This window comes from Choristoneura fumiferana, chromosome 9 (genome assembly GCF_025370935.1).
Source record: "Choristoneura fumiferana chromosome 9, NRCan_CFum_1, whole genome shotgun sequence".
Taxonomy (NCBI): domain Eukaryota; kingdom Metazoa; phylum Arthropoda; class Insecta; order Lepidoptera; family Tortricidae; genus Choristoneura; species Choristoneura fumiferana.
This window is the reverse complement of record NC_133480.1, coordinates 1024267-1050072: the sequence shown is the minus strand read 5'-3', so window position 1 is coordinate 1050072 and position 25806 is coordinate 1024267. Positions and strand designations below refer to the sequence as shown.

General features: G+C 41.1%; 2 protein-coding genes and 1 pseudogene across 2 annotated transcripts; 1 reads left to right on the top strand and 2 right to left on the bottom strand.

The window, feature by feature from the left end:
- Positions 1-195: 195 nt before the first annotated feature.
- LOC141430911 (protein GUCD1) lies at positions 196-6791 on the bottom strand. Its single transcript, XM_074091787.1, has 5 exons — positions 6369-6791; positions 5890-6076; positions 4639-4729; positions 3305-3489; positions 196-1409 (listed from the first exon to the last, which is right to left on the bottom strand). Exons 1-5 carry the CDS (start codon positions 6418-6420, stop codon positions 1220-1222), a joined length of 705 nt encoding a protein of 234 aa, XP_073947888.1. The 5' UTR covers positions 6421-6791; the 3' UTR covers positions 196-1219.
- Positions 6792-7172: 381 nt separating this feature from the next.
- LOC141430910 (2-methoxy-6-polyprenyl-1,4-benzoquinol methylase, mitochondrial-like) lies at positions 7173-16736 on the top strand. Its single transcript, XM_074091785.1, has 7 exons — positions 7173-7436; positions 8676-8825; positions 9820-9949; positions 12310-12460; positions 14121-14209; positions 15212-15323; positions 16569-16736. The coding sequence occupies exons 1-7, from the start codon at positions 7262-7264 to the stop codon at positions 16668-16670; spliced, it is 909 nt and encodes a 302-aa protein (XP_073947886.1). The 5' UTR covers positions 7173-7261; the 3' UTR covers positions 16671-16736.
- Positions 16737-21018: 4282 nt separating this feature from the next.
- On the bottom strand, positions 21019-24965 carry LOC141430909 (serine/arginine-rich splicing factor 1A-like; annotated as a pseudogene).
- Positions 24966-25806: the final 841 nt, after the last annotated feature.

The window sequence follows — 25806 nt, the reverse complement described above, 5'->3', positions numbered from 1 at the left end:
TATAAGAGCTTACATAGCGCATAACGCCTGTAAGCGACAATAAACTTATAATATAGAAGCTTAAACTACTTACTACTACTATCTACATTTTTCACATAATTTTCACATAATACAACAATAATTAACCTATCGCACCCAGCCAGCGGCGAGCGGTGAAAACAATACTATCACCGGCGAGGCGCCCGCCAGTGGAGAGGCGCACGCCAGTGGCGAGGAGCTCGCCAGCGGCGAGACACCCGCCAGCGACGAGGCGCTCGCCAGCGATAATATCACAACAATTAACAAATCACACCCAGCTAGCAGCGAGCGGCGAGAACAATATGACAATCCTCAGCAGACAATAAATCGCACCCAGCGAGCGGCGAGCGGCGAGCAACAGGAGCGGGAACGAGGCGCTCACCAACGGCGAGGCGCTCGCCGTTGATAATACAACAATAACTAACCGATCGCACCCAGCTAGCGGCGAGCGGCGAAAACACTACCTTCATCGGCGAGACGCTCGCCAGTGACAACTAATAAATCGCACCCAGCGAGCGGCGAGCGGCGAGCAGCGGAAACAAGGGCAGGCAGGGCGCGGCGACCGACCAAAACCCCTCGACCGGCGAGCGGTGAGCGACACCCCCCTAATCTCTACCCAGGCCACCCCAGAGCCAATCCGGTCTCACTCCCGTGACCCGATCCACAATACCTTTCGGCGGCACTCTATCAATGGGGCAGTGTTCTAGGGCCCGATCGGTCCTGAAGTGGCCATAGGTTGACATTATAATTTCCCTCTCATGGGACTCCAAACCTCTGTGGGTCTTAAGGTGACGAGCGATATGGCCCCCACCCGTGTAGTACCCACAGAACGTGCACTGTACCCCGTTGTGGGCCCTCATCGCCCGCCCCCCCCGAAACCCCCGCAGCAGCCTAAACGGGTACTAAACGGGTTGAACATCCCAGGTGGTACTGAACGGGTTGAACATCCCAGGTGGTACTAAACGGGTTGAACATCCCAGGTGGTACTGAACGGGTTGAACATCCCAGGTGGTACTGAACGGGTTGAACATCCCAGGTGGTACTAAACGGGTTGAACATCCCAGGTGGTACTGAACGGGTTGAACACCCCAGGTGGTACTGAACGGGTTGAACATCCCAGGTGGTACTAAACGGGTTGAACATCCCAGGTGGTACTAAACGGGTTGAACAGCGCCGGGCCACCGCCAGCACGCCACCGCGGTCACCTCCTGTAGTCGTTATAGAGCAGCAGGACGTCGTGGTCGGTGGGGGGGGCGCGCGCGCGGCGCAGGCGCAGCCCCGTGGTGGCGCACAGCCGCGCGGGCAGCGCCGGGTCGCGGTACAGGACCTTGCCCTTGGCCTGACCCACCACGAGGATAAAGTGGCCGGTGAAAGATCCGCCGAAACAGCGTCTGGAACAAATCAATTAATACGCCCTGAATTATATAATCCGCAGGGCTCCGGTGTCAGCCAACATTGGAGCCTCCAGGTCTTAGCCGTTCTGATGGTAAAAGACCTGATGGTTTGACCTAAGTACCCTGGCAAAAGGGGAAATGTCTGCTCTGGGGCCACGTGTGTCACTACTTTTGCTTCTTCGCACCTCAAGAATGGAGGGAGCGGCTGCTGAGGGCCTACTCCGAAGTTCGAAAATCGAAGTTCGTATCGTACCGTCCCTCTCGCTCTCGTATTAAATAGTACAAGTGTCAGAGGGACCGCACGACACGAACTACGCGTTTCGTAGTAGCCCTGCTGAGATGGTAGCCCTTAAAAAAACGCGAGAAATACTCGGCGCTCGCAAACAATTTGTTCGTCTGTGTCTTGACCCCGATCTGAGTCGTCTCGGGGCGGTTTATTTGACAGACCTTTTTGTTATTTGTTTTTAAATTTTGTAAGCTGACATATTTAAGTTGTATTAATAAGGGTCAATCAAATTTTGTATGTTATTCTGTTCCGTAACTCAGGAAAAATCAGTGGTACACTTTGTTACAAAAATGTTTGTAATGTGCTACTAGCATGTTCAGGAGATAAGCCATGAAGAGATTGCCTTAAAACTGTCCCAACTCCTAACTCTGCAGGTGGTAGGACCTCGTGCAAGGTCCGCCCGGATTGCTACCACCATCTTGCTCGCTAATCCTGCCGTGAAGCAGCAGTGCTTGCACTGTTGTGTTTCGGCGTGGAGAGTAAGACAGCCGGTGAAATTACTGGCACTTGAGGTGTCCCATCTTAGGCCTCTAGGTTGGCAACGCATTTGCAATACCCCTGGTGTTGCAGATGTTATGGGCGGTGGTGATCTCTTACTATCAGGAGACCCACTTGCTCGTTTGCCATCCAGACGAATAAAAAAAAAACTTTTCGTGGATTTGTACAGATCTGTTCACTCACGAAGGCGCGCCCCTCTACATTTTATAATTGTAGTTAGAAAATATTATGACTGGTAGGTACAGTATAGTAAGTGTAAAGAATGTTGCAATATAAAACGTAGAAATACTGCCCTCGCGTCAGTTTTTTTATATTCCTGGTCAGCCTTTAATATTCACTTCAACTCTCGTACCTACCAACCAACCAACCCAACCTATAGCCACCTATAGCAACCTATAGTAGCGGATGCGTGTGGGTGCAGCTGCCAGGAGCTGCACGGAGCCATCCATAAAGTGCGCCACAACAATTTTGACCATTCTTAGCCCCCCTTTCCCCTTGTCACATGTAGGGTTGCCATATGAAAAAATTAAAAGTCCTGACATTTGTTGTAACAGAGATTACGCAGTATTACGCTAGCTGCTCGCTATATATTATTGAGATCTCTGTAGCTGTCATTTATCCTGCCATTGCGAATCTGTTAAGTACCTACCTACCTAGTTATAGGATAAGTTTGATAGGATAAAATTGCATGAAAACTGAGCGCGTCTCACCATCAAACGTAGCAGTTTGGCGAGAATACATAATGTGTAGTACCTAAGAAGTAATTTGAATATATAAATAAATTAAACAAAAAAATCTTTTGTTAAATTGCTTTGAAAGAAGTGTTATTCATTTTGTTGATTAGTTACTAGTTAAATAATCATTTCACTTTTTTTTTCAATTCAAGGCAAGTCCGGTCGCAATCCTGACAAAGGGTCAAAAATCCGGACATGTCCGGACAAATCCTGACGTATGGCAACCCTAGTCACATGTATTGCTATGAAAATTGCAATTATTTGGTTCCTGTGCCACAAACCGCCTGACTCTCTCCCCCCCTTAAACGCGTGACGTTATTTATGGATGACCCCTACCCTGGAACTGCCTCCCTGCACGTCAATGGCAGGTATACCTGAAGTCAGCCTTCAACTTGTTGTGCTTGCAAAGGTCGCAGGCCAGGAGTCCCGAGTCAACCAGGACAATGGCGGGGCCGCGTTGCAGATGCGCCACGATTTCCGCCGTGCTCAGCAGCCCCGGCCGCAGCTCGAGACCCGCGGCGGTGCCCGCGTCGAAGCGCCGAGAGACGCGCGAGCGGTCCTACCAATGACAAGTTTTAGAACAGGGGCATAGATGCTAGTCAAAAAATACACTCCAATAAGAAATATTACGCTAAACCACAGCGCTATACTCTGGACAGGGGGCGGCACTAGCACAAAACGTACCTAAACAAACCGCCATGACGTCAGTTCTCTTTAAAATTTGTGGCCACAGCCACGGAGGTTGTTTTTTTCATTGTAGGTCATCGTTCATCCACCATTACCTCTCATATTTCGTTATATAGATTTTTTTCACCGTACAACGGCAAAACCTACTAAACACTCGCAAAATTTTCCTCCAATGAACAGAGCCATATTTTTCTAAAAAAACAACAACAAAATAACATGAAATACATAGATAGAGCTATATTTCCAAAAATGTTATTGAAATGATATCTGATATGATCTCTTATTCACTTTCTTTCTTTTCTTCCTTTCTTGTGGAATGTGATCAGAATAAAGAGATCAGAGTGAGGTATTTGGATGGTATGGGCTTGTTCAATGGAGGTGTAAATGTAATTCTCAGTCGACCGCTTTTACAAGAAGCGACGCGAATTTACAGATTCATTGGACGGGCCTTTGCATCCAGAGACGTGGTTTCAGTGCAAGGGAGAGTGTAATATCTGTCTGTAGTGTGGTGTATATATCTGAGGCTCCCCATGAGGCTGACATAGTCACATTTGGTGTGCTAAAGCCTCGTTAAAATAGCAGAAGGAAAAAAAAAGAAAAGAAATGATAATATGTAATTACGGCATCCTTCGGACATTCAAGAGACATTTAAGACATTCAAATAACTGTTGAGGTAGTGCTGCATTTTGGCTGCAGAGCATTGCAGTAATATTCCCTATTGCTCAAAGTTATTATAAAAACAAAATGGCTAAGTGTCTACCACAGTTATTTGCAGGCAATTCGTGACCGTGATACAAATGGCAATAAATTTTTATTATAACATTTTATGCGCAAATCGCGGCATTATGTTTTATGGATGGTGTAACACTGGAAAAATATCCACCCAGATAGCTAACATCATGGCGCCGGCGTTAGAATTTCGTCCTCTCTCCTTCCGTGGGCGCCGCAGAAACTGGCAGAAGATGGGCAGCAGCGTCTTCGCAACCTTAAAATATAATACTTGCAATGGCTAGCAATTTACCTGGTCTAAAATGTTCTGGTAATAGCTGTGTTTGCGATGAGCTTCGTTCACGCCCAGCATGGTCGAATACATGACATGTTTGATGCCAAATCTAAAAGGAATAGACAGAATTTTAGAAAACAGGAAACCTTTATTGTTTCTCTATAATGTCAGTCTGTCCATGGCTTAGCTTTTAATAGTGTCCGACCGAAACACGATTTTTAGCCGAAACCGAAACCGAATATTCGTTTTTTTTTTATTTCGCCCGAAACCGAAACCGAAATTTTTGAAGATGTATCAAAATATTTAAAATTACTGTGCAAATCGTAAGGAAAAGGTTATTGCAAGGATTTCTTATAAGAGAACAGTTACTTTTTTTGTTAAACAAAATGAAAAACGTTAATTTTAATGAAAATAGATATAATTAGAGGTAAATTATGAAATTTTAAACCAAATAAAATCTAATCTTTAAACTTTTAAACAAAGTCTCAGTCAATACCTGGACAAAGTCAATTGCAAGATAAATCACAGCTTAAACATAAATCAACTTTTACATAAATTATAGTATTATCACTATAATCAGAGATCTTTAAACAAAGTTTTAGAATGATACCTCGGGTGACAAAGTCAAACATTGCAAGAGAAATCACAGCATGCATACTACTGTCAGCATGTATACCTACCCGACCTAGCGCGCCCGAATTAAGCCGACCGCTCCCGATGCGAGAGCCGCGAAGCAATTTCGGCCGGGCCGAAGGTTTCGGCCGGATTCTGGTCGAAACCGAAACTTCGGCCGAAATCACTTTTTTGGCCGAAACCGAAACCGAAACCGAAACTTCGGTCGGAAACTACTTTTACCCGACGCAAAAAGAGAGGTGTTATAAGTTTGTTTGAGCTTTTGAGAATTGTCTAGAGGTCACTGTATCATGGGATACCATTCTTGGTCAAAGTACACCGGATTCGGGTAAGAATGGTTTCCAGGGTCTACTGATTTATTTATTTTGATGGAGCAGTCGAGCAGGTTTCTCATTATAGCATATAACTATTCTATTATAATCATGAGCGCCGGCAGGAATATTTTCAGAACAGAAGGTGCATTGCATATTGCATCTGCATATAGGGAGTGTGCATTATAGGTTTAATTCTGTATCTTAAACTAGTTCTGTTCATTTTCTTTTACGCCAGGGGGGTGCAAGGGGTGCACTTGCACCTCAATGGCGTAATAGAAACATCCTGGCGCCCATGATTACAATAATTATTCAATTTTTGAACCTCTTTAGCAAATAGCACAAGTCAATGGTCCAGGTGCAGTGCCCGAAGCCTTCCTCGTTGCAGATCTTCTCGAAGTTGTTGACAAACTCCTCGCGCTGCGCTGCTCCCAGAACCATCATGACACAGGACACCCCGCAGTCCCAGTTGTAGCGCTGCGAATAGTGCGCCACCTCATGTTCCAAGTACTCTGGAATAAATGGTACAAATAAGGAGACCTTTTATATTTTTTTATCGATAAAGAAGCAACCTGATGGTAAGCAAATTAAGATGATAAGAGAAAAGAGAAATGGTAGTGGTAGTGGTCCATAGATTTATTTGAACATTTAAGCGTATTATGCTAAAACTGAGCATTATCGAATATTTTAAACGAAAGTGTAAATCTATTAAGAGTAAAGACATTGATCCAATTTCGTGCATGAAGTACTTTGAAATTACACTGATTCAGTGTTTACAAACAACATTAACATTTGTTTGCTTACCGTCAGGAGCACAGAGTACATTTTTATATAGGTCAGGAGGTGAGGAACTCATGATTAAAAGTTTATATCTGTACCGCGACCGCGACCCACAAGATGTTAAGATAAGAACAAGGCTCCATTTATACTATAGTATTAATTAATGAAAGTTAAAAGTAGGTAGGTAAACTTAGTCATTTTTCTTGGTACTTTATCACTTTATCTAATAAATACGTTTTGAATTTGTACTGTAAATAATGCAGCAAAATCACAAAAGTGGACGTATCGATAAATTTTGCCATAAGTAAGAGTGGTCGGCTTTGATGAAAGTTATTTCATCAAAGGTGGTCGGCATGTTTTTACTTATTTACTTCGATAATCAGAGAAAAATAATTAAATTTATTTTTTCTGACTTTTCTTTGAAAACAAACGTGCATAGAATGGAGTGCAAGCAAGCCAAACGTCACTTGCGTTTAATTTTTTTTTTGACAGAATGAGGAGCTTCAATTCAATTCAATTCTTGAAAGTATAGCTCCATCGATACTATCGATGATTCCGCCAATGTCGAGGTTGGAAAAGACACTATCAGTTTAGTCGTTGTTCGGTAGATTCAGTGTGCGGTAATGAGGAGCTTGACCTTCAGCTTCAGATTGAATGAAATTTGACTGACTTTTTGCGTTTGTCAATGATTAATTTTATTTTACAATTTATGTTCATCTGTTACGTTCTTTATGTTGTCAAAATAAATGTAATTATCTGTTTTTTTTTTAATTGTTTTCTGTTTAGAAATTTACCCACCATAATCTAAACGCATAATTAACGTCAAACTGACACTGACAGCAACAGCTGATGATCTGCGGGGATCGCTCGCTCGCAGTCGCAGATTGTATCGCGCTTCCTTTGAAATACGATTCGCAATGGCTTTAAGAAATACAGTATTAAAATTGTCCAAAATAGGACGAACGACTAATCGCGCTCCGCGAGTTCGCCTCCTCAGCACGCAGACCGCCGAAAAGGAAAACGAAGGCGAGAAAAGCAAACAGACCCATTTCGGTTTTGAAACTGTCGATGAGCAAGAGAAATGGAAGAAAGGTTAGTGCAGTATTGCATTAAGGGGCTACCCGAGGTTTTCATCGATTTTTGACAGGTTTTGAATCGTATCTGCTACTTTTGCACTACAGATATAAATAAGTCAAACGGCTATGGGTTCTCCAATCTTTTATTTCCATTTTTGTCTACTGGATTTGGAAAAATGAACACTTCATTTTGTATGATTTTTTAAACATTGAAAAAACACTTATTTCGTATCTCTATTGACGTGAAAGATCTAACATATATACGAAATCTACATATTTGGGTTCGTCTTTGATGTCTCTAAAAACTGGTCAAGGGTTTTCATTCGAAACTAATTAACACAAAAGTTATAGCCATAAAACCAGTTTTTTGGCCTAAAATTGTTCAACTTTGGTGCCAAATATCTCGAAAACACTATATAGCTTAAAGCCGTTGTTGTTAATATAATAAGCTAGAAAAAACATTAGAAAAACTAAGAAATTCAGATTGAAGGTCATTGGGGCATGGGATCCCCTTAAATTGAATGAAATATTATTTTTTATTTAATTTCGAAAGATGTCTAGATCTGTTTAGGACTATTGTTTGATAAGATTGGTAACTTTAGTCCAGTATGTATGTAAAACGATAAACTATATTTATATATGTAGATAGTTTTATTTATATTGCACACTCCTTACTCATGGGTCAGTTAAGGAAACCGGATTGCTTACCTGCTATGATAACACCTTTTCAAAAATTTCTTTCAACATTGAACTTGAAATTTTATTTTCCAATTCTTGTATTTATTTTTATGGTTTTCCTGTTAAAAACTAATATTCGTAAATATACCTCAACTAAAGCACATTGAGGTAAAAAAAGATAATCTAGACCTGATATTCAAAGCCATTTAAAGGCATTTATGTACATAAAATTTAAATTAAAAATATTTTCAATTTAAGCCATAACAAGCTTTTGAATAAAAAAAAACTACAACCGGTTCGAAAATACCTCTGTTGAGAACCCAGCAAGACTCTTTCTTTGGTAGATGCATGGAATTGCAATGTGACATTTATTACTAAAAGTTTCCAGGTATTTTGTAAATTTATTGTACTAATTTGTGGTGTTCAGTAAGACATATATTGTTCAGCAGGTAAACCGTATGCTTGTTTGTCTGCTTTACATAAAAAAAACAATCCAGTTCCTTCAACAGTAACCAATTTTGCAACAGATATAACTTCAACCTTTCAATAATAACAATGTGTTGTTTTATGTTTGCAGTGCACAATGTGTTCGAGACGGTGGCAGAGAAGTATGATGTGATGAACGATGCCATGTCCCTGGGCATCCATCGCATCTGGAAGGATATCTTCATGCAGAGACTGGCGCCTACGCATGGGACCAAGCTGTTGGACGTAGCTGGCGGCACTGGTACAGTCAGCAGCAGAAGTAGATGAGCGGTTGTGGTGCTCAAAACGATCTAAAAACTCTCTGATTACCTCAGTAGTAGTCGAAGATAACTCAATTTTAACCCTTATTGGAGCATACTACCACATAATCAAAAGCAGCTATCAAATCCATACCTGATAAAGTATATTTTGAAAGCTAGTTGTATTTTCAACAATTACAATGGATATTATGACATATAATAAAAGCAATAAGGTTGAATTTCCAAAGCAATGCACATGCATTTCAGCTTCAACCACATGGTCAATAAATGGCCTGTACCTTTTTAACATTACACATTATTTACATTTTAGAAGGGGGGGGGAGGGATTGACGGATGCTCGATTTTAATGAAAATTTGCACTTTAAAAGTTGAATATTTTGCAAACAAATCACTGGATTGAATAATCGTTTTAGCAACCCCCTAATGATTTTAAAAGACCTATCCAACAATACCCCACACTACAAGGTTGGATGAGAAAAAAATCACCACTTTACTTCTATGGGAGGTACTCTAAAAAAACTGATAGTCAATTATTATAATTAACAGAAACTTTAGAATAAATTTAAAAGCTAACAATATTATGTTTATTTTGAATGTTTGCATATACTTAGTTAATTGATCAGAATGTCATCCATCATCATATCAGAGCCATAGGATGTCCACTGTTAGATAGATCTCCAGTTGCTTCGGTAGAAAGCAGCCTGCACCCACCATGAACCTGCGGGCTCGGTTTTAATCAGGTCATCCGTCCTTCTCAGCGGAGCAGAATGTATTGGATTGATTTCGATTTTACCGCTTGACATTGTAATAATATTACCTCGTTGAGTTTCTTGCCGAATTCTTCTCAACAGAGGTTTTTCCGAACCGGTGGTAGATTTTTTTTGACATTCATAAGTGCTTGTTATAGCCTAAATTGAATAAAGATATTTTGACTTTGACTTTGACTTTGAATACGTTAAACTCGGGTTGTTGCAGGTGACATCTCCTTCCGTTACATCAACTACCTAAAGAACCTGGGCCCCGCGCCGGAGGGCCGGCCGAGCAGCGTCACAGTCTGCGATATCAACCAGGCCATGCTCGACGTGGGGAGGGCCAGGGCGGAAAAGTAAGTCAAACTCAGTCATGTTTATTCAATTTAGGCATACAACCAAGCTCTGCCCTCGTAAAGAAGTATGCGGTTTAAGCTTGTTTGAGGAAATGAGCTATTTATGTGTAGTTAAGTCTCCATCGAAAATACAAACTGAAATATAGATGCACAGAAAAACCAGAAAAATGCGCTATGGCACGCGGCACGGAATGCCGAGGACCTGGGTTCGATTCCCAGCGCTGGTCTTATTTTTCTGTGCATCTATATTTCAGTTTGTATTTTCGATATAGGTTTGACGGGATGACCGTAAAAGTAACAAAAAATTTGGAATTGAAATAAAAAATACAAAATAAAATACAAAAAACCAATCTTAGTTAAGTCTCCATTTCCACCAGAGATGTGTGAGGATGTGTTGCGAGGAACGTGTTTTTCATTAACCAACAGAAACTCTTTATTTACCTATTTGGAATGTGTTTTTCATGGACCAATAGAAACTCTATTTACATATTTTAACACAGCACATCTCTGGTGGTAACGGAGCCTATATCTAAAAAAAAGTATGTATGTATGTAAATCTATTAGAAAGCCTGTAATTCAGTAAACAATGCAGCTCTTTCATGAAAACTTTGTCGATACTAAAACAAATATCAGTTTTCTCGGAATCGTTTTTATTACGACGGCAGACTTATGTCAAAAAATCTACTACCGGTAGAGAAAAAAACCTCTGTTGAGAAGAATCCCGCAAGAAACTCAAAGAGATAATTAGTACAGGGTGTCTTCAGATATCAGCGGCGTCTTTAGCCCATGTAGCGCAGCGCCCGAGTGCAATTATTACTTTTCATCTCTCCTGTTCGGAAAGTTTAATTTTCATGGGTAGATAGCCGGGTGGAAAATTGCGTTTTCATCTCTAGGGTGGAAAGTAATTTTTTTTTTAATTTTTCGATTAGCCACGGAGTCGAAGAGAATTGAGTTACGTCAATGACACTTTTTTTCCACGTTTCGGCATGGCCATCTAGATGCACGTCGTGACCAAGGACTTTATATACCACACAGGAGGTTGAACGCCGAACATCCATTTGAAACAAGAAATTTGATCTTTATTACGTCACGTACATATTCCATCTCTTTCTTTAGTTAGGTTCAGAAAGAGATGAAAGTCATTCGTGAAATGTGAAAGAAAGAGATGAAATATATAAATATAAATAAGTAATGAAGGTTAAACTTCTTCGTTCGGTGTTTAACCTCCAGTTTTGTATGTAAGCTTGGTCGTGACCAACTCGATTTTTTTTATAGTCTGCCGTGGCAAGTGGCCAGTCGAAAAGGTACCGTTGGAGGTTGGATATAAGTAAATTCAATTTATTATTATTCTAATTTTTTTTGTAGTATTTTAATTTCCTCACAGTCGAAATGAAAAGTAGAGTGTCTAACTCGGGTGAAATTACCCATTTCCCCTCGAACTATTGGCGCTCTCACTTTGTTCGAGCGCCAGAAATATCTCGGGTGAAATGGGTCACTTTCCACCCTTGGTTATCAATCTACTATTACCGCCATCTAGGAAGCGCGCGGTCAAAATGGAATAGGTACAAATACAAAGTGCCGCGGCCGGCGCCCCTAACACCGCTGCGCCCGTGTGCAACACCCTGCACTATAAATAAAGACGCCTCTGTTAGTTATGCGAGTAGAATCGAACCTTGGATTTAAAGACCCATGGTCAAAGACCCGCTTTATATTTTTTTAGAACAGTTGGCTGATTTAATTTGTGACCATTTTGTGACATGCATAACTATCTTATTTTTTATTAATTCTTCTCATTTTTGTCACGAATAATAGTAGATTATTGATGTTGCCTGGAATTAGGCAATTGCTGGCTGAGTATGACTAATACGAAGCCAGAAATTGCTATTCCAGCCGAGACTAATATAAAGTTTTTCTCAAAAATGGTAAATAATTCTGAAATAAAATAAACTTATTCTCAAAATATATTATAAAATTTAATTTTATTCCAATATTTTTCTTATGCTTTCCCGCCTATTTTCATTAAAAATAAACTGCAGGTATATTTTTTCACCGAAAACACCACAAGCTATTTCAGAACCCAATAGAATAAGTCCGGAGTTCGACTTGTGCCAACATTTACATGGCCTTTTTAACTTTAAAAAAAAATTGTGACTGATTGCAGGCGCGCTAATTTATTATTGTCGAGCTAGCGCGCCTGCAATCTTTTTAACTTTTTAATTTTTCGCTGACCATAAACTATGCACTTCACCTTCTGGTAAAGAATAATGTCAACTTTTATGGACATTTTGAGAAAAATGTTTTCTTTGATTCTTACGCCACTGGGGCAGAGGCGTGTAGGTATATTTGTTGTCTCGTTGCAGACAAGGCTACACGGGGCCGGGGTCGGGGTCGTCGTGCGGCGTGCACGTGTCGTGGGTGTGCGGGGACGCGGAGGCGCTCCCGGCGCCCTCGGACTCCTGCACCGCCTACACCATCGCCTTCGGCATACGGAACTGCACGCACGTCGACAAGGTGACTCCTTGCTACCTCAAACAGCGATTTAGCTATGTTACTTCTGTTCGTTGCTCTCAGAACTTTCTCCTTACTGTCCACTTTCAAACTCTAAATTCTATGTTTATTCTTACACTGTCCAGGCCACTCGGTTGTGGAACTCTCTAGCGATGGACTTGAGGCGCGCAAAGTCCTTGCCTATCTTTAAGTCTATGCTTAGAGAGATCTGTCATCTTGCGTATGAATGTTATAGTTACCTTATTTGACGACCGGATGGCTAAGTGGTTAGAGAACCTGACTATGAAGCTTGAGGTCCTGGGTTCGAATCCCGGCCGGGGCAGATATTTGTGTGAATAACACGAATGTTTGTTCTCGGGTCTTGGATGTTTAATATGTATTTAAGTATGTATTTATCTATATAAGTATGTTTATCCGTTGCCTAGTATCCATAGTACAAGCTTTGCTTAGTTTGGGACTAGGTCAATTGGTGTCAAGTGTTCCATGATATTTATTTTTTTATTTATTTATTTATGTGTTGTTATGGTATCTATCTACCTATATATCTGTTTAGATTTGTTGTGTATGTGTTAGTTTTATGTATTCTTGATACTGCTCTAATCTACTGTAAATTGCACCACCTGCTAAAATGTATTCCTTATTTCTGTCCATTGTAAAGGTTGCCTGGAAGAGATCGCTCTGAAGCGATAAGAACTTAGAAAATCTCTATGTATATACTTGTGTTTTCGGTACTGTTTACTGTATTGGCGTGCAATAAGGAGTTATTGTATTGTGGGTCCTGGCCACGCCGCCGCCGGCCACGTGGGCCACAGCCCACGGTCAAAAGGTCAAGGCTCATTAGAGCCACCCGGCACCCGGCCAGCACCGCCTCGCCGTTCGCCGTTTATTTGCCGTCAGGTGGTCCACGGGTGGACGCCTCGTCGTCAACGAGTGAACCTGCAGGGCTACTACGAAACTCGAAGTTCGTGTCGTGCGGTCCCTGTGACACTTATACTATTTAATACGAGAGCGAGAGGGACGGTACGATACGAACTTCGAGTTTCGTAGTAGCCCTGCTGGCGTGGTTCACGTATTTCAGAGTAATCACTATGACTGGCGGGTGCGAGCAGCGGGCTATAACCGAGTGGTCCAGTCAAGGGCAAAGACACGGCCAAAGTAACAAAAATATGTATACACGACTTTATGCACTTAACATTAAGGCCGTGTATACATATTTTTGCAACTTTGGCCGTGTCGATATCTTTGCCCTTGACTGTCCTCTCACGTCCGCGCGTGGCAACCTCGCAAGTAAGGCGATCCGGTGACGCTAACTAAAGAGTTGATGTAGTCAGCGCAAACCCTACAAATCCATAATAAAGAATACTAAGTTAACCGGTCGAGGCTAGGCGATGCTGGTCGGGTGCCGGGTGGCTGTAATGAGCTGTGATCTTAAGGAGTCTTGTTTTACTAGACTTTACCCGCGGCTTCGCACGCATAAACTATTTAGATATAGCTGTTGAATTGAAATTCCGGGACTTTTAAAAGTTGCGTCCAAGGCTTACATTAAATGCGTATAGTAAGACATCTGCGTCAAATTTCATGTCTAATCCTGGCTGTTGAGATTTTATCCCGACCCCGTGGGAATATCAGGATAAAAAGTAGCCTGTCTTGATGATGTGGTCAGGTGCTGGAGGAGGCGTACCGCGTGCTGTCGCCGGGCGGCCGCTTCATGTGCCTGGAGTTCAGCCACCTGCCCAACGACGCGCTGCAGTGGTAACTCACCTTCACCATATACCACCACCACCGTGGGACTCCCGACGACCCAAATCGGGCTGGGTCTAGGAGAATAGTAGATATTTTTGTAGTCATTGATATAAAGTTAATGTTTCAGTGACAAAAGAGAATGAGAGTTTTCTTTCACAGCACGTGAAATATCGCTAGATGGCGTTAAGTCTCGTGAGGTCTATTAGACGTTTGCTCGTGATTGGTTATAACTAAATGAGCCAATCGCAAGCAAACGTCAAACGGACCTCACGATGCTAACGCCATCTAGCTATATTTCGCCTCTGTAAAAACCCTCTTTGATTAATTGCTATAGGTACCAGTTTTATGTGCGAAAAAAAACTAGGATTTGACCACGTTTCTTGGTTTGGATCCGCTCCGCCCTTTATCGAAACTACTTGATTCTGTAAATAGGTCGCAAAGGACTTTTTTGTCGAACTATCTTCATACCAAATTTCATTTAAATCAGTTCAGCGGTTTAGTCTTGAAGAGATTACAGAAATATTTTCGCATATATAATATACTCAGCAGCATAAAATTTGGCCCACTGTACATACATTTGAGGTCCAGATTTTTTGCCGCTCAGTATATTTTAGTCTTTGCCTTTGTAGGTACAACCAACGTCAAAAATAAGTGATCACTTTTATACCTTGTAATTTTAACGTTATGTTTGAAAAGCCATACGAAATTGTGTACCGACTGAAAACGACGAAGTACAAAAGTGATCACTTATTTATGACGTTGACTGTATAGTCTGTCAAAAAAGAGAATAAATTAAAAAGTGGCAACACTGTAGTGTCCTCCCTTTTTGGTTTGACAGGGTTTGAAAGGGATGACACTACAATGTTGCCACTTTTTAATTTCTTCTCTTTTTTGTCAGACTATACAAGTCTCTCAAAGTTTGTCAATTGTATTTTTTTGTAGAATAAAGAGTTAACATACATAAGGTAAGGATTACGGATTGTACTTTAATGTTAGTGTTACCTTTGGCAGGGCGTACGACCGCTACTCGTTCCAGGTGATCCCGGTGCTGGGCCAGCTGATCGCCGGCCAGTGGAAGCCCTACCAGTATCTCGTCGAGAGCATACGACAGTTCCCCAACCAGGTCAGTACATACGGAGAAACGAATGACCACCATACGGTTATTATACTATGTATGACGACCGGCAAGTGGTTAGAGAGCCTGACTATAAAGCTTGAGGTCCAGAGGCCGTATTGCCTAACGTTTCAAATGACAGGTTTTCCATACAAAAACTGTCATTTGATCGCGATTGCAAGCGTCAGAAACGTTAGGCAAATACGGCCTCCGGTTTTGATCCCCGATCGGGGCAGACACATATCTGTACGAATAATACGAATTTTTGCTCCGGGATCATGGATGTTTCATATTATGTATTAATTTATTGCCTAGTACCCCCAATTCGTTAAAATTTCTTGCTTACTGTCTCTCATTTTTTAAATATCGGTTCAGTAATATTTTCGATAGCGGTACGCTCGAAGAACTACCCATTTATTTATTATTCTTCATCACACTTGCTCGTAAACAGTGTCGTAAAATGTAGGCTACCTTGGTTGCAACCGCCCAAATAAAACCCTCGACCTTAATGTGCTTGTCATGAAACCCGTGGTCGGTAAATGAGTCATTGCCCGTACTAATTTTCTTGTCATGAAGCCCAAGAATGAGTTAGTTACTGCATGGCGTGCTGCTCGTGCTGGCGTGCTGGCCGGGCATACGCTGCGGAGCAAGCGCGTAGTCAGCGGCATCGGAAATTTTTGAAAAAATATTAGTTTTTTTTTACAAATAAGTATACAATTTTGCTCGCAAATGTGATGAATAACATTGTATGTCGCACGGGCGGTAGTAGAATTAAGAACATCCGAGTCATTAATGCCCTCAGTCTTCGACATCTGGCTTCTAATACTGTCGTTCGTAATTCCTTATTTACCGCCCTTAAGACACAATGTGCTATTTATACATACGTCCCGGAATGTATAAATTGTATACTATATGCCAGGTTAGACTAACTTCATAAGACCCAAAATCTACTATTCTCTTGACACTGATCTACTCATCCAACTCGATTCTTAGAGTTACCTAACACGTTTACCTTTACTTGCCCGAATTTCACTTGCCATACCAACGTTTGCCATAAATATATAGAACCGTGCTGTTTTTAGGTTTTTTAAATGTCATCATATAGAATGCAGTAGGTTAGGTTAGTTAGTTAATATCAACTCTGAAGAAATTATTATTTCAGAAATAAATTACTTTATGGCAAATGAAAATTCTAGAAAACGTCACATTCGGGCAAACGATAGAGAACCTACCTAACAATGTGATTTGTTACAGGAGAAGTTCAAGAGCATGATAGAAGACGCGGGATTCCGACAAGTTACATACGAGAATCTCACTTTCGGCGTGTGTGCCATACACTCCGGCTTCAAGATATAGCTCTAGTTATTTTTAGTAATTCTATAGTCACGAGAAAGCGAATTTGATATTTATTGTTTACGAAGAAAATTATGTAGGTAGTTATCCACCTAATAAAATGTACATAAATAAAATACCTAGACATTGCACAGAACCAGAAAATAATCGATACCCAGGTCCTACAATCCGTTGCGTGCTTTAAACGTACTAAGGAATTTAGACACGATTTTCCTATGCATACATATCTCAGGTTGCTTATTTCTACTACGCTACTTAATCGCAGTAGCGACATCTATGTTTTTCGTATCGAAGACTCATTGTCTAGCGGTTCCGATAAATGTGACGTATCTCGATAGACGAACATAGATTCGCTAGTGCTGCTGCATAAGTAGCGTAGTAGAAATAAGCAACCTGAGATATGTATGCATAGGAAAAAATTCGTGTCTAATTCCTGTCAGCGGTTGTAAAAGCACGAACGGATTGCTGAACCTCGATTCCCAGCGCTGGTCTCTTTTTCTGGTTCGTGCATCCATGTCTCAGAATTTTCGATATGGTTTCAACGGGATATCCCGTAAAAGTAACAAATTTGGAGTTAAATAATACAACTAAATAACCAATCATTTACATAAAATACCTTTTTTATGCTACTTTCCTTTGTTTTACTTTCTTACTATAATCCGTTTACTATGGTTACCAAATCATTTTACGGTGATAACATAATAACTCTTAGTGATAGTATTTATTTTGACGACGCATTACCGTCGTCACAAGGATTATCGTATAATGAATGATTACAAATTAGTACTGTGCCAAATTTTAACCAAATCCGTCCAGCCGTTTAGCGTGAAAGAGTTGCTCTTTCACAAAAATCTAGATTGAGCCTTTTTATGGAAGACAACAGTATTTCATGGTATGTAGTCCGGGCTTCGCCAACTCTAAAACCTTCAAAACAAGCTGCGATAAGTGATTACATTATTGGCGACAGTAAGTTAGATATTCTTCATTATTGTCAGTATATTTTCATGAAGTAAGGTAGATTAGGTTAGGCGTAAATAAAACACTAGAATTTTAAAAGGAATTTATTGAGTCCATCAAACTGTGTTGGTATTTGGAATGCAGATCCAACCTAAATTACATGTACACATTAAAAAACTATGATATCTCCGAGCTAATCGCGAAACATACAATTTGTGATACTTTAATACACCAATATGCTTTCACCTAGAGTGAAAGTAGTCCATACTCTCATACACATGTTGCTCGGTAGAACACGTCATTCAGTCACACTGGCCGTAAGGGTGCGCTACCATTGAGGCGGAGCGGAGCGGGAATCTGCAGGATCGATCAAACACATGGCGCCTGCAGGCTCAAGGCGAGACAATCGAACCCGTATGAAGCGAGAATGTTGAATGAAGTTAGCACTTTTTTTGCTGGGGTGTTTTTAACCCCCGACGCAAAAGAGGGGTGTTATAAGTTTGACCGCTTGTGTCTGTCTGTCTGTGCACCGTAGCTCTTAAACGGGTGGACCGATTTGGATGCGGTTTTTATTATTTGAAAGCAGGTTTTCTAGCGATGGTTCTTAGACATGTTTCATCAAAATCGGTTCAGCCGTCTTTGAGATATTGAACTTTGAAGTGACAAAGTCGGGGTTTCCAATTTTTTGTTGGTTGAGTTCGTGAAACGTGTCGACCTTCGCCGTGAGTCTGTAGGGGTCCGACCATGACTCCGCGCAAACAGCAGCGCGAGGGTTTTCTCTGTTCATTGTGCGGCCAAGTTGCTCACCATAGTATTAGGAGCCATTCTTCACTAACCCAAGAAGAATTTAGCAATTTTTCGACCTCCCTCCCTTCCATTTTACACTCCTGCAAGATGTGCCCTCGCCCTTAATCTGGCAAGATTTAATTCGTATCGTTTACTTAATTTACCCAAGTTACATTACATGACAATTTCAGTCTGTTTCTAGCAAAAAAATATTTGCCAAGAAAACGACATTCACTAAGATCCCAAGTGAGATTAGTGAGATCGGGTCGACAACATGCCCCCGTTCTAAACACCTCACCTAGCTCAGGATGATATGCAATGAACATAGAAACCGTTCCCGTTGCCGGCCGCGCGTTGTCATAGCTGTAGGTTGGTGTATTGTGCAGGCAGTCTCCGGTCCGCTGCGCGCAATGCGAGCGCACCGTTGGTCCGGGCATGCTAGTTAGGCTACGGGGCGACGCTAGCCGGCCGGTCTGGGCTGAGTTAACATCGAGAAGCGAGTGAGTCGGCGGCGGCTGCGCGGGCGCCGGGCGCCGGGCGCCGGCCACTGTGCGGTGACCACGGAGTTAGACAACACCTAATACAGCTGGTACATTGGGAGTTTAACGTGCGCCTTGGATACGTTTCAGGAATCAAGACGCCCCGAACAGCTGTATCTCTTAGCAGCTGGAACAGTCTTCCAAATAAGTATGTTTCCATTTTTTGTGACTGTTCTGTTATATAAAAAAAAGGCAGATTGCCAACTAGTCTTTGATGTTACTGACATTGGCTTCGTCGGCTACGTACGCAAGGCTTTTTAAAACGCGCGTTCGGCAACGTGCGTTTTAAGAACCAAGTTCCGAAAACGCGCGATTCTTTTATATAGAGCGACATAATTATAGCTTTGTTCTAAAATCGCATGTTACCCAACCGTGCGTTTCAAAACGACTAGTGTATAACAGCTTGATTCCCAAAACGCGCGTAATCAAAGCGCGCGCTTCGAAATACTTAATGCACATCTTTATAATCTACATTAGCAAAGGCGAACACTGTCGGTACGCCGGTCAATCACTACCTAACACCTAACATGAACGCTGGCGTAGTCTCCACTATCATTGGAGCTGTCTAGGTACACAAGGTGTTAACTAAATGGCTGAAAACCTGAAGTGGTTTGTTCAGAATACAAAGATAAGATTACACTATAGTTTAAACAGGTTTTTTTTTTAAAATCCCTCTTACTGTGCCCTGTCTAAAAGTTAAATGCAACATACGTCAGTTAAATGTCTTAGCGAGGTTGCATATAATTTAGATAATTTTAATTGCTGACAAGTGTAAAATAGAAATCAAGTTGAATTACTGTCTCAGTAAAACAAATGATTTTTTTTAACAATTAAGGTATTTGTAAGTATATGGTTTAAACTACGTCGAATGTCGAAATATTTTTGAGCACCTAGACACCTCCGATGTTTATGGCGACTGTATGTACACCTTATTGCATTGGAATAATACGAGCGAGAGAAATGTTGGGCGCGCCTGGACGACCGAGTTTATACTGTGACAAGGCCCTGCGTTCGTTGGATAGGCTAGCTTAGTTGTCGAACGAGCGTCATCACAATCATTCACTATGCCATTCTAAAAGCGGCAGACAATAGGTTTGGTAAATGCGATTGTAATAAGCGCTCGTTAGCTCAAGCCTTGGTTACCAGTAGCAATTTTGCAGAGGGAGTTTAACCAAGTTACCAATGTCAAATCAATGGTCAAATCTCCAATTAAAAATAGTGACCATAAATAACTGGAGATTTGACGAGTGGTTTGACATTGATAACCTGGCGTAACACTTAACAGCGTTTATTCCTACTGAGCTGGCAATGTTGCATTTTTGTTAGTTTTTCTCGATTATACCATAAAAATTGAATGAAAATTAAAAATGTTTTTTGATAGAACACTTCTTAATATATTCTTATTTATTAATATATAAGTGAATGTGTCTACTCCAATAATTATTCGTAATAGACTTTTATATTCCTTAAAACCAAATTAATGTTTATGACCGGTTTTTAAAGAATAAAAAATTCTATAACGAATAATTATTGGAGCAGACACATCAACTTATATATTAAGAAAAGTGTTCTATCAGACAACATTAAATTATAATTTTCATTCAATTTTTATGGAATAATCAAGAAAAACTAACAAAAATGCAACGTTGCCAGCTCAGCAGGAACAAACGCTCTTAACGTGTACTGAACCGAATGTTGAACATGAAACTACCGTGAGACTCACTCATATTAAATTATATTATAACGGATAATTCAAGTCTTAAACCGAGTTTAGCTCGACATGTTTCAGTGTGCGTGTTGCGGCAGCCGCCGAGTCGCGTGCTCCTGAGAGGAAGGGCTACGAAATAGCCCGAAACATGTCGAGCTAAACTCTGTTTAAGACGTGAGTTATCAGTTATAATATCATTTGAACCGAATGTCTAAGTTTAGTGCTACAGTTGTGTCGTACTGATCTAACGAACGTCGGACTTTTTTAGCGCTCCGGATCTTAGAAATTAATTAAAATTTTACTGTCGTCCGACCACGGAAAGTTGCATCTAGACTAGAGAAAGCTCATAAAATACTACTGTCTCTATCCAAGATGCTAACTTACTGCGGTAGAGTTGTATGTTAGTTACAATTCTGAAGTAAATATTTTTAAAATCGTATAAGAGCGAATGTAGTTTAAATATCCGTCTCAATTCTTCACGCATCACACAAGATTTTTCAGCGTAAGATTAAAAATTAAACGGTATTTTGTGTCGGCCGTAAATCCACTTTAACGATCCAACTATCGGACGCTAATGAAAATGGTATCGACTTATAAAATCAATTTCTCGGATCCGTCACTCGATTAAACTTTATGAAAACATTGCAACAACAAGAAAATTGTTTTTAATACTTCCAGATTTATAATATTTTAACTGCATGCTCACATTTCGTTGGCTCAACTCATAGACAGGCTATACATCAATTATTTGTTTCCTTATATTAAACTAATACAATATAGTCTATTAGTATTTGGTAATCCGACCGAATCAAAAACCCCCCTCCGGTTTCACTCCAAAATAACAAATTAATTATAATTTAGAAACGAGCTGCGCTCTATTTTTGGAATGCGTACAGATTTCTAATGCATAAACAAACGAATGGAGCTACGCCGCGAAATGATAATAATTGTGAACGTTAATATTTGTACGATTATTCAAATTATAATGGACGATTTTATTAACAAGTATTTGAAAGGATCTATTATCGAGTTTGTTTGTACTGTGAGTTGTCGTTAGGCTGTTAAGCAGATGGAGCGAGGGAAGAGCCGGCGCCGCCGCCGCGTGCATCGACATTAAGTTATTTGCAATAATTTCAAAATCATACCCAAAGATCCGTGATCCTGGCATCCAGCGGAATCCTGTCCAATCCGAAACGTTCCTCCGCGCGTGTGAATCCGAAAAGTTAAGAAATGAGATCCGGAGCCGAGCCGGTGGTTCGGTTCCCGGCCGCCTCCGGCTACCCTAACCGGCCGCCTCCCTCCAGCGCATCCAACGAGCCCAATCCAATCCACAGAGGATGAAACAAAAGAAAACGATTTTAGTCACAAAGTCCTCATCCTGAGTGGCTACTTATGAATCTGTAAAATATATGGTAGCATGTAAGTAGCGGTCGGAGACAGTCAGAAGTATCTCGGTACACATTACACCTTACACGTTACACCTTACACGTTAGTCGGCGCCGCCGCCCGCTGCCCGCCCGCCGTGCTGTCGACACAATTACATAATACACCGTCACACGCCTTGCACTTGCTCCACATTGACAGTACACTACAGTCTACGCTACATTATGTCGGACTTCCTCACGCTTTGTCTTCTAGATCTAGACAATCATTACACTATTTTTCAGTTTTATGTAGACCCCCTGCTGATGTAATATTGTTTATTTTTTGCAAAATCGAAGTCCATGTAAGGTCATTCTACTAAAAATTAAAATTTCTTTTACGAAAATAACATGTCTCAAACTCAAACTAAGCCATGGGGTACTCCGAATGTTAGTCAGATTCAGAAGAATGTTTATTTTAAAAGTAGATGTTAACTAAAGCAGAATTTACGACATACATACGTGGAGCCAGTACTCGGCAGCAATCAAGGAAATGTAATAAAAATATACACACACCTATGTTTGAGCTGTGCAAAATTACTACATCAATAGTTTGTTAGTTTTGAATTTTTAATTCTTTAAACATATCATGAAGCAGTTAGTTTCTTAGAGATCATAGCAAAAAAAAAAAAAACAGAAAATATTGTTGAAAGGGAAGATTCTCATTAGCTCTTTTATAAAAATTAGACTGTACAGATGTTGAGTCCAGTTTGATCCTTTCTTTGTTGTAATACATTTGGGAGCGTGTCGACTAAATAAGTATCAATAAGACCTATGCACACTATTTTTTAGCAAAAGAGTGATGAGTGGTCTCATTTGAAGTGTGTTAACTGCGCCTAAATAATACAATGTGCATAAGCCCCAACAAGTACAAAATTTTCATAAGGAATCTCCTCCAGAATGAACACTTTCGTCTCTCTGCCTGCTTTCTGTGTTTTATATATTGTGGAATAGACCACAAACTTCAGCAATAACTAACTTCTTGAGCAATTATTTTTTTAATAGATCGATCTTGGAGAATCCCTGGATGGTAGGTGATCAGTGATAGGTCTGTCGCAGACATACCGATACAATTCTGTTCTACAAGAATTGCTTGCTAACCGGGGATGGTAGGCATGCAGTAAGTACATTTTGTTGGAACTCCAGCGTTTCATTTTCAATTATTTTCTGTTGTTCTATGTAGAACATAACATAATCGGTAGGTCTGTCTGTCTGGTGTAAGGTACGGACCTGTGGGTGTGGGCGCTCACTGCTCAGTAGTTGTGGTCGCGACTGCGGCTGCGCGGCGAGGGCGAGCGCGAGCGCGAGTACGAGCGCCGCACCGGCGAGTACGTGGGCGACCCGCGCCGCCGCGGGGAGTACGACCGCGACCTATAAACAAACAAGCTTGCATGTACCAACTCATAACTCACGACTGCTCAAACGCGTTACTATCAGATAGTCTCATCAACTCATCCTAAAAATAATCTGGATAGATTCGCAGCTAGTCAATAAAGTAATGGTTCTGGCGTTTCGCCGGCCGCTGCTGCGGCATGAGCACGCTCGCTTGGCGCGCACTGTAGTCACAGTTCTTTATACTCGCTTTGCCCGTCGTCGTGCCTAACAGAGACCTTTTAGGTAATGAGCTGAGCTGTAAATGAGCTGGAAATTTCTAAAAATGGAAATCTATAACAAAACTCAGTAGAATTATTTTGGTTCAAGTAGATGGTCGCCTGTGAAGCACTTAGTTTTAAAAGTCAACAATCACGACAACTTGTGAGATCTCCTGGAAAATACTCCGATAACTGCACTGCCTTTAAAGTCAGCTCCAGAGTGACATAAAACAGTAACCATATTCATACCTGTCCCGATCGCCGCTGTAGCGATCCGCGCCGCCGCCACCGCCGCCGCCGCCGCCGCCACCGTAGTCTTCCTTCACGCGAATGTATGACACCTCACCCTGAAAAAATACAAAAGGTCTCATTCAAATAGATATTATATACATATCTTACATCCAGCGAGGTTTCTTTAACCAGGTAGCAGCTGAGTCATAAGACATATTTTACTACAAGTCAGTGAGTCCACTAATAAAATCTTTTTTTTATCAGTTATCACTTGATCAAAATATCCTTTAACCCTTTTGGGACAAGCGCGTACCAGGGCGCTGCTATGGTCGTGCGGGCAGGCCTCATAACACGTAGCAATACGCCTGCGAGCATGTTAAATTTCTACCCAACTGCATAACGCCATTAATTAGATTGCTATTGAATGACAAATTCGACTTCTTATGTGATGCAATAGCTAAAAATTAATGAATGGAACAAAATACCATTTGCAAAGCACTTCAATATTGTAATTTAATCAGCACACGTACCTCATGACTCCTAAACCTGGAATCATCCAGCTTCTTGACCGCATATTTCATATCCTCATGCCTAAGGAACTCGACAACCCCCGAGCCATCCTTGAAGGTGTCAGCGAAGCAGACGTCTCCGGCCTCACGCATGTGGTCCTTCAGGTCCTGCCAGGAGCCCGAGGGGGGCAGGCCGGTGACAAGCACGCGGTACTCGGAGCGGCGCGGCGGGGGGCCCGCGGCCCGCGCCGCGCGTCCCGAAGCGCTCGGCGCCCGCCGCCGGGGAGCCCCGGCCGCCGCCGCCGCGCCGCGCGGGACTCCACGCGGAGCCGGTAGCCGTCGTAGTCGTAGCCGTCACGGGCTCGGACGGCGTCTTCCGCGTCTCTGTCATGAAATACCAATGTATAGTATCTGGTCAAGTACTGAACTGTACGCAAACTTCTCATTCATATCCTTAATAATCATTTTTCTTCATAAGTCACAGCAAATATTTCTAAAAGAGGGGAGATGATGCTCAGTGTTTACTTCTTATTAAAATTAAACATTACTATCTTCGAATACTACATCTAGTTTGATTAGAGTTTACCCAAATATCTTTGTTAAATTAAGGTTATAACAAGCATTGTTAAAAAATAATCTAAAGTTTTAAAAATAAGTAATATTTTAGTACATCGCAACACAGTAACACAAGTAGGTATGCCAAGGTTGATAATAACTTCCTCATAAACTAAAATAACATTTATTTCTGCAACTTTTATTAGCAAGAAACCCATTAAATACAAGATATAAGCAAAGGCAAATATAGAATGAAATGTTTGAATAAGTGTGTCACTTTAAATGATATATAATGCAAGTAGCTGTTATCTACAACTGAAATAACATGTTATCGGCATGACAAGTGTTTGTTCAATTACTAGTGCGTAATGGTATCAAACAAACAGGAATTAATTGAGCTATTACACAACCACGCAACTGGAACTGCTTCGTTTTTTTTAGTATTAGAAAAAGGGTAAACAATCTTGCAGTCTTTATATTGAAACCGTTTGTAAAAAAATATTAACTATTACTTATATGATACCAACAGAATATAAATGCTCAAATGTCTGCTAATTGTTACAAATTTGCTGTGACTTATTTTTCAAAAGTGTTTTCCAATAAAGACACATCAAGATCGCTTACCTTCTTTCTAATGCTATAAAAACGAATTGTAGGTGCTAGAGTTGTATTAGGCTTTGAAAACTTTCATACAAAAGAGAGTGACAAGTCTTAGATCAAATTGCTGCCCAGAAATGAATTTACCTCTGACAAGTTCCATTGCATTACTTTCTAAAGAAGAAAAAAACTAAATTGGGTGGCAGTTTGGTGGCTACCCTAATATTAAGTGATGTGCAATACA

What these genes read in the sequence shown, in the direction of transcription:
- LOC141430911 (XM_074091787.1), bottom strand. Translation starts at nt 6,420, where the DNA reads ATGAGTTCCTCACCTCCTGACCTATATAAAAATGTACTCTGTGCTCCT. An exon ending in ACCAGAACATTTTAGACCAG is followed by an intron (nt 3,490 to 4,638) that starts GTAAATTGCTAG and finishes TGTCATTGGTAG; the next exon opens with GACCGCTCGCGCGTCTCTCG. An exon ending in AAGTTGAAGGCTGACTTCAG is followed by an intron (nt 1,410 to 3,304) that starts GTATACCTGCCA and finishes GATTTGTTCCAG; the next exon opens with ACGCTGTTTCGGCGGATCTT.
- LOC141430910 (XM_074091785.1), top strand. Translation starts at nt 7,262, where the DNA reads ATGGCTTTAAGAAATACAGTATTAAAATTGTCCAAAATAGGACGAACG. An exon ending in GCAAGAGAAATGGAAGAAAG is followed by an intron (nt 7,437 to 8,675) that starts GTTAGTGCAGTA and finishes TTATGTTTGCAG; the next exon opens with TGCACAATGTGTTCGAGACG. An exon ending in ACTGCACGCACGTCGACAAG is followed by an intron (nt 12,461 to 14,120) that starts GTGACTCCTTGC and finishes TGATGTGGTCAG; the next exon opens with GTGCTGGAGGAGGCGTACCG.